This window comes from Sinocyclocheilus rhinocerous, unplaced genomic scaffold (genome assembly GCF_001515625.1).
Source record: "Sinocyclocheilus rhinocerous isolate Xijiao unplaced genomic scaffold, SAMN03320098_v1.1 scaffold697, whole genome shotgun sequence".
Lineage (NCBI taxonomy): Eukaryota > Metazoa > Chordata > Actinopteri > Cypriniformes > Cyprinidae > Sinocyclocheilus > Sinocyclocheilus rhinocerous.
In genome coordinates this window covers 1,803,085-1,815,408 of record NW_015664033.1, presented here as the reverse complement: position 1 = coordinate 1,815,408, position 12,324 = coordinate 1,803,085, and the positions used below count along the sequence as shown (strand labels likewise).

Sequence of the window (12,324 nt, the reverse complement as noted above, 5' to 3'; positions counted from 1 at the left end):
ACACACACACACACACACACACACACACACACACACACACACACACATAACACAAACATACTCGTGCACAGAAATGTGTTGTTAGCACTGCTCTGACGATTTTATCAGTAAAAGAGTTTAGCAATTTAAACTATCAACTTAAACTGGTCATTTATCACTAGTAAGGTAATAACAGTGTTTTTGAAGCAGATTAACTTACAGTTTTGCTATTAGTAGAGACGTTGCGGCCGAACACTGTTGAGGGATGCACAGACTCAGGTAATTCACACACGCTTAATCTCTCTCTCTCCTTCCCTCCCTCCCTCCCTCCCTCTCTCTCTCTCTCTCTCTCTTTCTTTCTTGTAACTGCATTAAAGGGATAGTTCACCCCAAGATGAAAATGTCTTAAATTACTCACCCTCATGTCATTCCAAGCCCGTAAGACCTTTGTTCATATTAGGAACACAAAATTGAGATATTTTTGATGAAATCGGAGAGCTCTCTGACTCTGCATAGACAGCAACACAACTGAAATGTTCCCAGACCCAGAAACTTAGTAAGGACAAAAACGGTAAAACAGTTGGTAAAACAGTCCGTCTTCCGCCATTTTGGAGAGTACCACGACGCATGCGCGTGCTTTCCCCAGAACGTAATAAACGCTTATGACGTTGATTATGTTCTGGGGAAAGTGCGCGCATGCATTGCGGTACTCTCCAAAATGGTGGAAGACGGAGAAGAATTGTAGAATAAATTATGTTATTTTTGTTTTCTTTGTGCACAAAAAGTATTCTTGTAGCTTCCCAAAATTGAAGTTGAGCCACTGACGTCACGTGGACTGTTTTTTACCGATGTCCTCACTACGTTTCTGGGTCTGGGAACATTGCAGTTGCATTGCTGTCTATGGGAGGGTCAGAGAGCTGTAAGATTTCATCAAAAATATCTTAATTTGTGTTCTGAAGATGATTGAAGGTCTTATGGGTTTGGAACGACATGAGGGTGAGTAATTAATGACAGAATTTTCATTTTTGGGTGAAGTAACCCTTTAATAAATGCATAACTGCATTACTATCAATGGCTCAAGTCTTCATTGCTAAGTCTAAAATGACATTTTGGAATTAACAACGGAGGCATTGGATGAGATGCATAAGAAATTAATCCTACACTCAAAAGCATTTTAAAGACAAAAATCTGACGAATGTCTTGAAATACAACACCCCCCCACCCCAAACAATGAGAACAATCTTTCTTGGGGTGTGGTAACTGTAGTATAAGCTGAAATATTGATGACAGACTGTTGAATTATTAGAAAATAATGCACACAACGCAAAGTATTTACTAATAATTCATCAATTGTTCTTACATATATCAACATTTAACAAAAAACTCTGTGTTGTTAAAACTGGCACACGAGAAATAATATTATAATGAGCATTCAAGTCATTTTGTTATGTTTTTGTTATATTAGTTATACAAGTTATGTTGACTAAATATCTTATTTTTATATGCGTCAGCATATGTATGTATTTGGGTGAGTTATTTAACCCGGGGCCAGTTGCATAAAAGCTTTAGACTAGTCTTAAAAGGTAGTCATCTAATTGTTTTCTTTAAGACTGGCCATATTTTTTTTAAAAATTCATTTCATACATTAAATTGTAGATTAGCCTTAGTTAAATCCCAAAATGAGACTGATTACCCCTTTGCTAACTGCTAGTTGGTCAAACTTGTATTTAAGACAGTCTTAACATAGAGGCTAAGTTTATGCAACTGGCCCCAGCTACCAAAGCACACAACGCTACCTCAGTTTAACTGCTTTCTTTCAATATTTAGCCTTATTATTTGTAAAACACAGTCAGTGTGTGTCCTGTAAAGATCTATGAGACCGGCCTAATGAATGAGCAGAATTGTCAGCACTTATACTTGTTGAAAAGAAAGGAGTGGTTAGAGAGCTATAAGGTCAAAGGTCAGCCTGTCTAACGTAGTTAACCTCTGACAGCATTTCAGCAGCCTGATTCTGTTCTTGACAAGGCTCTCTAATTTTCTGAGGTAAGAATCACTTCATAGATAATCACAGGTGTCAAGCAGCTCCACTGTAATGTGCTTCATACAGGCTGTCAGTTAAAATATCTACGAGTATATCATTCCATTAGCAAATAGCCTGTTTCACAGCACACCTTATCAAGATAACCAATTAACATAGAGACACCCTGTTTGTTATAATGTTAAACTTTTTTCACCCTTGTCTCTGTCTTTCGTCTGCTCCTCTTGTCCAAGTTGTATTCCCTTAAGATCTCAAGTAACACTCGTTCTGTCGCTCTCTCTCCCTGTATCGCTCTTTTCTCTCCTCACCCACCCTCCTCTATCTTTCTCAAGGATGGGGACGACATGCTTGCCAAGGGAGGAAGGAATAAAAGGAATGAAAGATGAGTAAAGTGTGGGAGAAAGAAAAGTCAGGGTGACCGACATATGACGAACCACCATGCCTGAACCGAAGAAGCCAGGTAAGCCTCTTTAAGTTCATTTCAACATCGATTTTATATTTAACACTACGGTATATTTTTATCGCCACTATTTGTCATTTTATGTGTCGTGCTAATGTAAATGATGCTCTTTTACTCTGACGGGCAGAATGCTTAAGTGTCTGGCCCATCCATAAAGACATCCATTTGTTGATAATTTCATTCATCAAGCTGAATTACTTAAATCTCGATCACTAGTTCACACTTTTTGTTAGCTAACTACCTGCAAAGGTTGAGAAACGTTACTTTAGTTGCTTAACGCATAAATCATGGGTCTGAATGTATCATTTGTTGTAAGGAGATGTTTAGATGGTCTCGGCTGTGACAGGCACTGAAAGATGAATTTTATAGGTTGGGTTGGCAGCAGCAGGAGTGAGAGGTCAATTTTCAGTTTGGGGTTTGGCGGTATGGGCGACTAGACAGAGAAGATACCCAGTTTGAATTATGATTGTGATGATTACTTTAAGGCTGGGATACAGTACACGACTTTTAAAATCTGAAGAGGTTTTAAAATACTATTTGTTGACTTTGTATATAATTACAGAGGAAAACTGGGCATAATACACTAAAACTACTGAGGATCACACATTGCCAGACTTTAAGGTGATTCTGAACACAAACTCACACAGAAACATGTGCCTTGTTGCTAGGAGATTTATGACAAATGAAAACAATATGTGTTCTAAAACTGGATCGAAATATCACACATGTTTGATATCCTCCATCTGGATGGAATCATCGTCTAAATCTGTGTCCATCGTGCATGATGCGATTTTCTGTGAAATTGGTCAAATGTGAGCTCCCAAAATCTGCAGACTGGCTCTAACTTTTGGCAACTTTAATAGGCAACTCCTCTAGACTGTAACTCTGGCAATGATGTGTTTGTGTATATTCCAGCCTTTAATCATTATTACTAATTATTAACCAATGGACAATGCTCTTCTGTAATGAAACTCAATTGAAATGATCTGAGGTAGAATCACCTTCCAAGAGGACTCATTATATGTGATATATACTCAAAGGATATCACATAAAGCTGCATGAATATGTTGTTTCACCTGCAGAAAGTCCTTCATTCAAACACTCATTTCATTCGTCACACTTCATTCTTGATTGACCCTGCAGGTGACATTCTGATCATTATGAAAATGAATCTATCGATTGAAGTAGTGCACAATTAAAAATCAATAGCATATTAAGTATGGTCCTCAAAGTATTAATGCTTATATTTGGAGGGAGTTAGTTCTGAACATACAGTCTTTCATTTGCTGGCACTGATACAGAGGTAAAAGCTTTTCCTGCCACACCTTTTTATGGAGCTTTTAAGGAGAGTGAGTTGCAGGCATTGAAGTGTAACCAGCAGATAGAATCATTAGCATCAGATATCAGAAGTTGGTGTCAAAGGATACCCATGTTCAGCCATGTAATGATGCTGTGAACTTGTGTATCTGACTGAGGCTCTAAAATACTGCCTTCTTCATTTTCATTGTGCAGTACATGTCTTGAGGCAGAAAGAAATGACAGATTTGACAGACACTGAAAAATCTTCAGGCAAAATAGTGGTTGTGTTTCAAATCTAATCTAAGTCATCCTCATAGAGAAGTCATTACTCCAGCAACAGCAGGATCATAAGCAAAACCGCCGCTATGCAGTAATACTCTCAAAATGCATTTAATGTACACTGTGGCTCTAAGCTGCTTAACGGTGGATGCTGTTAAGGAAAACAGATCAGAATGTTTGTAATTACTGTAAATGGAACTGCAAATTCCTGATATTTAGACGTAGAAAGATGGAATAATTTATAACCATTCTCAGGAAATTGAACCATTTATGCTCAAAATATAAAGAATGATTAAAAATAAAATATTATTTTATTTTTAATTATTTGTTAAAATGATTAAAAACTAATTTATAAAATGCAGATACAAATGAAAAGTCTGTATGAGCATTTAAAAAAAGAAAACTACATAGTAAAAACATATTATAATTTCCATAGTAGGGCATTTTTTATTATTATTTTATATTTATATAACCAATTAAATGTAAAGAGAGTAATGCAGACATGCATATTGACTAATATTTCCAGAAAAATTTTCAGCCTTTGCTTTACACATGAAACTGTTCTATAATGTAAAAAGTTCAGTATTCTGTTAAGTACATCAGTTGGTTGTCATGGGTATGTATTTAGCAAAAAAATGTCTCCTGAGCATGACCCTTTTAAAAAACACACAAGGTCAGTTCAGTGTCTTTGGTCTTATGTCACCATCCTGTCTTGAGATCTGCCCTGTCTCTGTTATGATTCAGTTTTTCCTTCTATCTCAGCCCCATGACTCCGTGTTAATCCCAGTCAGAGTGTCAAATAACTGGATCATTTCACCGGAGCGTAACCTGTCGCGTCTTCTCTTGCCTATCCTTCTGTCCCTCTTTCATTTTCTCATGCATCCTACCTCCACACTTCAGACCACACACGAGGCCCCTCTTTTAGTTTATTGCTTTTTAAAGATCACATTTACCACCCTCCACTCAAAGTCCCCCAGTCACATACACAGGCCACTTTGCTCAGAGCGGGGAACTGTCAAGATAAAGTCTGGCTGGATCTCCTGAAGCCGTAGTGACTGGCAAGGAGCACGATTCCTTAATAAACAGCTTCCAGAATAGCCCCGCGGCCTTGAGCAGCTTTTAGGAGGGTATGCCATTTTACAAATGGGCATGTTGACAGTGGAGACGTGTTCAGAGTTGTGTGTCTCTGCATATTGCTCCATGATTATGGATACTCTGTAATGATAGTACTGTAATAGTGGGTCAAGGCTGTGTGTGCACCATAAATTGTGCATTTGAATGAATATTGGATTGGGGCTGAAATAAAGCCCATGTGATATGTCACATTACAGTTTTTCTGAATAGCTAAAACACTAAACCCCAATCTCTGAACCACATTCTCACTAGCTTAAACCAATTTGCCGAATAAAGCACAGTTTCTGCTAAACCTTAAACACGTTCAGGCAGTTAGACTCTTTTTGCAAAACTCTAAACACATTCTCGTTCAATTAAACACTTATCACACTGTGATGCATTTGTGCTGCAAAATGCTAAACACAAGCGGCAAAGGTTAAACACAACTAAAGCACAGTTGTCATCGTTTACACACAACGATTCAAAATTGTTCACACTTGTTTCTAATGATGTGATCAAACCAGCTGTACAACATATGAGCCGGCTCAGAGAGCACAAGTGGCACAGGAGACTGAACGATGAGACGAACAATAGATGGACACAATCTGAGAAGGAGAGGAGGAAGAGTACATGTAAGAAGTGGAGGATGAGGAGAGAAAGACTAAGGTTTAGAGAGTGTTATCAAGGCTGGATCTGTCAGACCAGAGGTTTTTTTTTCTTTGTCTAGCAAAAAAGACAACATTACCGGTACTTGTGATGTGGACAAAGTCCTCAGGCCGGACTTGAATATAATATCCAAGCTTTACCATAATAGTCAAATGTCTGGCCTGTGATAGTTTGAGATAAGTGAAGGATTCCTTCGGACTTCTAAAACGTCCTAAAATGATTATTTGCTTGTGCTGTTTAAGCATCTTCTGTGACAATATTGAGTCTCTTTGTCCATAAGCCTGTGTTGCCCTGCCAGGCTGAAATAATGTCGTTTCTGTCCTGGCAGGACAACAAGAGTTCGGTTCCCTGTAACCCTGCTAATGAAACACCCGGAGTATTGAGTATTAGGGAAGTTTAAGCCTCTTATTTGCCATCTGAAATGTCATTATTATGGTGCTCCCTTTTCCCAAATCTCCCTATTTTCACCACAACACAGCACAGAATGACACAGACACTCTCTGTGAACTCTGTGATCCAAAATGGACATATTCTTGCTTCATCCACTTTTTTGACCCATACACACACACAAATATTTAGTTATACATATACAAGTGGTTCTCAACCAGGGGACCGGTACTAGAGGGCCTCAGCACACCTCCAAGGGGGCTGCAAGATGCCTTAAAATTATTTTAAATAATTTATATAAACAAATTTATATAAATTTTGTCAAGCTCTATAATATTTTATCAGGAAGAAATTGCAAAAAAAAAAAAAAAATATATATATATATATACACACACATAGATTATATACTGTATATATACACATACAGTATATCAGTATATAGATAGATAGATAGATAGATAGATAGATAGATAGATACTGACTAACATCAACCCTGACCCCAAAATTTGATGCATATTTTTATACAACTTTATTTTATGTACAAATTATTCTTCCAAACTGAGGGCATCTTTGGACATCCCCAAAGTGAGGTTTTGTATACCTGAAAATGTTGCTAAGTAATCCCATCCCCCGACCCCCCTTACACACATACGCACACACACATATACAGTAACAGTGACAGTGATGGGTGTCTTAACATCCAATGTCTCATTTCCAGCTGGGGTAGTTTAGCATTACCTCATACCCGTTAACATCACAATGCACTCCTTTTCATGCATCTCCTTCATGATGGATCACACGCAGATGTGGGAGCGCTTGCTTTTTGGGTGTTTTAGAATATGTCCTCCAACTTAACGTATGTAATGGGATATGTACTGCATGACCTGATATCGTTGTATGAGTATATTCATAAACCCTGTTGCATATTCCACACACCAGTTTTGCTCAGTCTTCCTCCTGGAGATCTGGAATCATGAAATATTCAAGAGAACCCAATGACCTTGATTAGCTGGTTCATGAGTATTTGATTCGATTTTAACTAAACTCGGCAGGAAGGTAAATCTCCTCGAGCGCCCCGACAAACCCACTGTGCTAATTTCTATCTATTTATCTCTGTTAAATCGTCAACCTTTCCTTCACCGCCCAAAATCTCAGCACCCACAGTATAAATAATTTCTATTTATGTAGAAGCAACATGCCCATTTAATACATTTTTAATGCAACTTTCAAAAGAAAACGTGTATCCTTAATAATTCAATTGCATGAGTAGTGTAAGTAATAAAGTGTTTGCATGACTCAACAGTAAGGATGGCCCACTGACCTGGGACAAATGTGAAAGAGTTTCGGGACATTTGACCAAACTATTGCTTGTCCTGTTCGATATTTTTTAATAAAGTTTTTACTATAATTTAAAAAATTTTTTTAATGATTTAATTTTTGTTAATTTTTAAATTTTTTATATTTAATATTTATTTTTAATTATTTAAAAGTATGTTATTCATTTTACATTTTTCGCACATATAATTTTATTTTATTTTATTTTTTTGCACTGAACATTATATATTATATACATATTTTAAACATTTTCTGTCAAGCAATTAGAAATGTAAATTATCCTTTACAGTTGATGAACAAATTAAAACATTTATATTTGTGAAAAATCGTTATCATCTCTTCGTCCTCAAAAACTTGCTCAAAACTTTTGTTCCTCCCCATAAAAAAACAAAATGAGTTAAAATGTCTAATGTGCTCTTTTCCTGAATGCATGATGATCACTGGCTGTCACGTTCAGTTGCAACTTTGCTTGGTTAATTAAAAATGCAATGTGCTATCCTGAGAGTGGAAAAGATAAAGAGATCACTGTCAGGAAGTAAAGAGGCCATAATTAATCTCAACATCATCACACCATAAACCACACCTTTTGACATTTATTTTATATGATAGCCTGTCTTTAGTTCATAAATACAGGGAGAGAGAATCATTTTGATTAAATATTTTATTTTAAATCATGTTTGAACTTCAGCTCATGTTAATATTTTTGTTGAATCAGTTGAAGTGATATTCAGTTTGACAAATTAATGTAAAATTATAACTATTCTTAGAAATTATATTGGTTGTGATTACATACACAGCATGACCCATAGCAACCGGTTTATTTATATGCTCATATCAGATGTTCGTGATCAAACTGTTTCTGCGTCACCATCTCCCCAATCTTCATCTTTATCCTCACCACCTCATCTTTCCATGTATGTAGGAAAGAGATATTTACGATCTACTTCCATAACTCAAATCATCAGTACTGTCAGGCAGAGACTGATAGATATTGTAGCGTTTCTCTTAAGTGTTTCCTCTCGCTGCCAAAAGAATCACTCTCTCCATCCTCATAAAACGGGGAAACTTCATCATGTGCGGCCGACCCTCCCCGCACTTGTATCCACTCCAAATACTTCTAATGCCAAAGACACTCCATCACACCCCCGCTTGTAAAAATAGCTGCTTTCAATCTGGATCTGAGGAGCTGAATGAAGCCTGAGGGGATTTTTTTGTGATATCCTTAGAAACACTAGATATATCACTAGGCTGTTCCCATCAGAGTCTGTTTATCCTGAAATTGAAATATTTTAAAAGGAATTCGTTATATTCATTCGGCATCAGAGTTGAAGTGAGGGCCAGCAGCCAGTTTCAACAAACTCCTTACAATAGGAAAACCCTAGTTAATAATAGAATTAAAGGGTTAAGGTCCTTGCACACTGAGTCTGAAATTTTCATATGCATTTTTTTTTTTTTTTTTTTTCGTATTCGTCATCCTTTCCTATCAAAATGCTTGCTACAGATACGAAAACGCAGAAAATGCAGAACCTGATCCGAATTTTTTTTATGACGGACGAAATTTTCGGAGGCAGCGTGTAAACGTGATTGACACAATGTGAGGTCGTATTTATTTTTAACGTGCGAAAATTTTGGACGAGAATTTCTGACTCAGTGTGCAAAGACCTTTAGTTCACCCCAAAATGAAATTTCTGTCATTAATTACTCACCCTCATGTCATTCCAAACCCGTAAGACCTTTGTTCATCTTCAGAACACAAATTAAGATATTTTTGATGAAATCCGAGAGCTTTCTGACCCTCCATTGACACCAACACAACTGATATGTTCAAGGCCCAGAATTGTAGTAAGGACATCATTAAAATAGTCCATGTGACATGATTGGTTTAACATCAAAGGGGTCATGACATGGATTTTTTTATTTTAGTATGTTCAATGAGGTTTACTTATAATGGTAATAAAGTTTTTTTTTTTTTTGCACAAAAAAACAAAAAACAAAAAAACAAATTATTATTTTCAACCCTGATTCTTACCCTCTCTCTAAAACGTCCTGTTTTTAAGGGGCGTGTCCTCTAAGGCTTGTCAGGAATCGGCCACTGTTATGATTTGCTAACATCATTGCATAGGAAACAGTATCAACACTCCCTTGCTATTGCATATGAGTGTCATTTCCAGACAAAGCATTATGAAATCATTTACTTATGGATTGTGATTCAGCTGCAGTCAGATCTAGTACCGCTTCATCCTTCAACAAATGTTTCTTTGTGAGCTCTCCGTGACACTTTGTCTCATTTACAAAACAAAATGCTCTGATCAATCCTCTGACATGGTCCAGGACGCATCAAAAATAAACTATCCACTTGTTCTTTATACTGAGATTCTTCTAATATCTGTACAAAGATGCGAACGAGCAGTTTAAACCAAACTGACATGGATTGTGTCAGAAAGCGAATGTGCATCTCTATACTGTATCCAGAGTAGACAAGATAGCGGCAGTGATTGTAATTTCTATTTGCTTTTGATGGCAATGCAACACTCGCATTCAGCATAATCAAGTGTCAGATGTTAAGCAAGTGAACGCCAGTGGACGGGGCCTATGGTGAGAAAATGACTATTTGTCGATGCCTTGCTCTGGAGGCTGTGTTTAATGACTTTATCAAGAGTATCACGACACATGCGTATGCTGCTGCTGATGTAGAACATGCATGTTCTGCACCTTGTTTACGCATCGTGGTGCTGTCCGTAATGGTGGAGGATGGTGACGCAGAAGAGAAGAATTGTTGAATAAAGTCGTTATTTTAGTTTTCTTTGTACAGAAAAAGTATTCTTGTAGCTTTGTAAAATTATGGTTTAATCACTGATGTCACATGGACTATTTTCCTAGGAACATTTCAGTTACTTTACTGTCTACGGAGGGTCAGAAAGCTCTCGGATTTCATCAAAAATATCTTAATTTGTGTTCCCTAAGATGAACAAAGGTCTTACAGGTTTGGAACGACATGAGGGTGAGTAATTAATGACAGAATTTTCTTTTTTTTGGGTGAACTATCCCTTTGAGATTTTCTTAACTTAATGGGTTTGTTGCAACTGGACCACACAGACCCTTAACTTAATGGGTTAGGTTAAGACCTAGACCAGAACTGCGTATGGATACAGATCTCAGATTCAATTTGTTGCTGATTTACAAGCATTTGATTAAATTCCGATTCACTTTGATCAATGAACTTTGGGAAATTTCAATGATAATAAATTACAATCTATATCCATAACTCAAATCATCAGTATTGCCATGAGATTGATATTTAGACATAATAAATGATCTCTCAGGTAATGTTAGAAATTATGTAGGGATCTTTCTAAACTAGTACATAAGATCAATTACTAATTTAACAGTTATAATAATAAAACCAGAAACTAATGCTGTGGATACTAACGGAAATAACTTTAAATTGCATTTGTTGTAGAAATCAATGAATACAATTATTACGTTATGGGCACTTCAGTTATAAACTCCCAAGAAAGTGTATAGAAAGTTTGTGAATGATTCACTAAGAGAATCAACTCATAAGAGTCATTTGTTTGTGACTGGAACTACACTGTTTGTGCTTTGTTTTTGATTCCCTAAAAGGAGTCATTCGTAAATCTGACTACACTGGTTCCTTTTTTGCTTGCTGAAAAGTTTGAGATCATTAACCAAGACCCAGATCCAGACCAAGATATATTACGTATTGTATACAATTATCTTAATTGTAATGGTTACTGTTATTCATACATTTTGTGCCCATACCTAATTTGTTGACAGATTAAAACATTCATTTGGGATTGGATTGGCTGTATAGGATAAATAACAGTAGGCTGCGCTTTCGAAAAAAAGTTTTTTTGCATTAGTCACACTTGAAACACATTTGAGTCTGACTCTAAACACTCAGACATCCTTTCAGGTTGTGTTTGTATAACACTGTATGTGACAAGTCGGAGTGCATTGGAAGCATATATGTGCTGATATGCAAAGGGCATTTGTCGACATTAGCGCAGGGTGGTGAGGGTCGACATGTTAACTCAAGGCCACTCGGAGTGAGGCCCCTGCTTTCAGACTTGACAATGTTGTGAAAGTCTATCTTCCTCCATTGGCCTGACAAAATGGTTGAAATCAGCTGTGTGTGTTATTATATGACATGTTCTCTCGTTTGTTTTTAGACAACCTGAACTGAATTGTCCTCAATCGCATCTGTATTTTGATTAGTCGGGAGGCTTTTGGCTCAAAAAAGACTTTTACCTTTGGTGAAGAAAGAGATATAGAGAAGTAGTGAAGCAAATGTCATAAGAGATTAGCTTCGTGAACATTCCACAGAGGTTAGTCGGCCAAATAGAGTGAGGAAGCGACGAGAGAGAGAGAGAGAGAGAGAGAGAGAGAGAGAGAGAGAGAGGAACACAGAGTAGAGAGTGATTTGTCAGCAAAGTGAAGGAGAGAGTACTAGCGCTGTAAGCTAATGTAACTAAAGTGAGCAAATTCTGAGTGCGACCACGAATACGATATAGTTTAAAATGCTGATGCTGGATTTCAGCCTGCTCTCAATTTCAGGGCATCGTGTGGTTTGTTTTGCTAGGTTTCAGAATAGCTGTGTGACCCAGGGGCCAGTGGGGGTGGCGTCTCTGAAACAACCATGGATTAGCAACGTAGGACCTTCCATGTTTGGATCAGACAGAAATGAATAGCGACATAAAAATTGAAATATTCTCCAGACTATATATGGAGTCTGTGAGGATGGAGA

The 12,324-nt window shown here is 37.1% G+C and overlaps 1 protein-coding gene across 3 annotated transcripts in view; it reads left to right on the top strand.

The window, feature by feature from the left end:
* Positions 1–2,403: 2,403 nt before the first annotated feature.
* Positions 2,404–12,324, top strand: part of LOC107729557 (myosin-binding protein C, fast-type-like) — a 31,961-nt gene continuing 22,040 nt past the window's right edge. For all 3 annotated transcript variants that reach the window (XM_016540123.1, XM_016540122.1, XM_016540121.1), the window contains exon 1: positions 2,404–2,477. In XM_016540123.1, the coding sequence (XP_016395609.1) occupies positions 2,456–2,477 (22 nt within the window). In that variant the 5' untranslated portion in view covers positions 2,404–2,455. The remainder of the gene's footprint in view (positions 2,478–12,324) is intronic.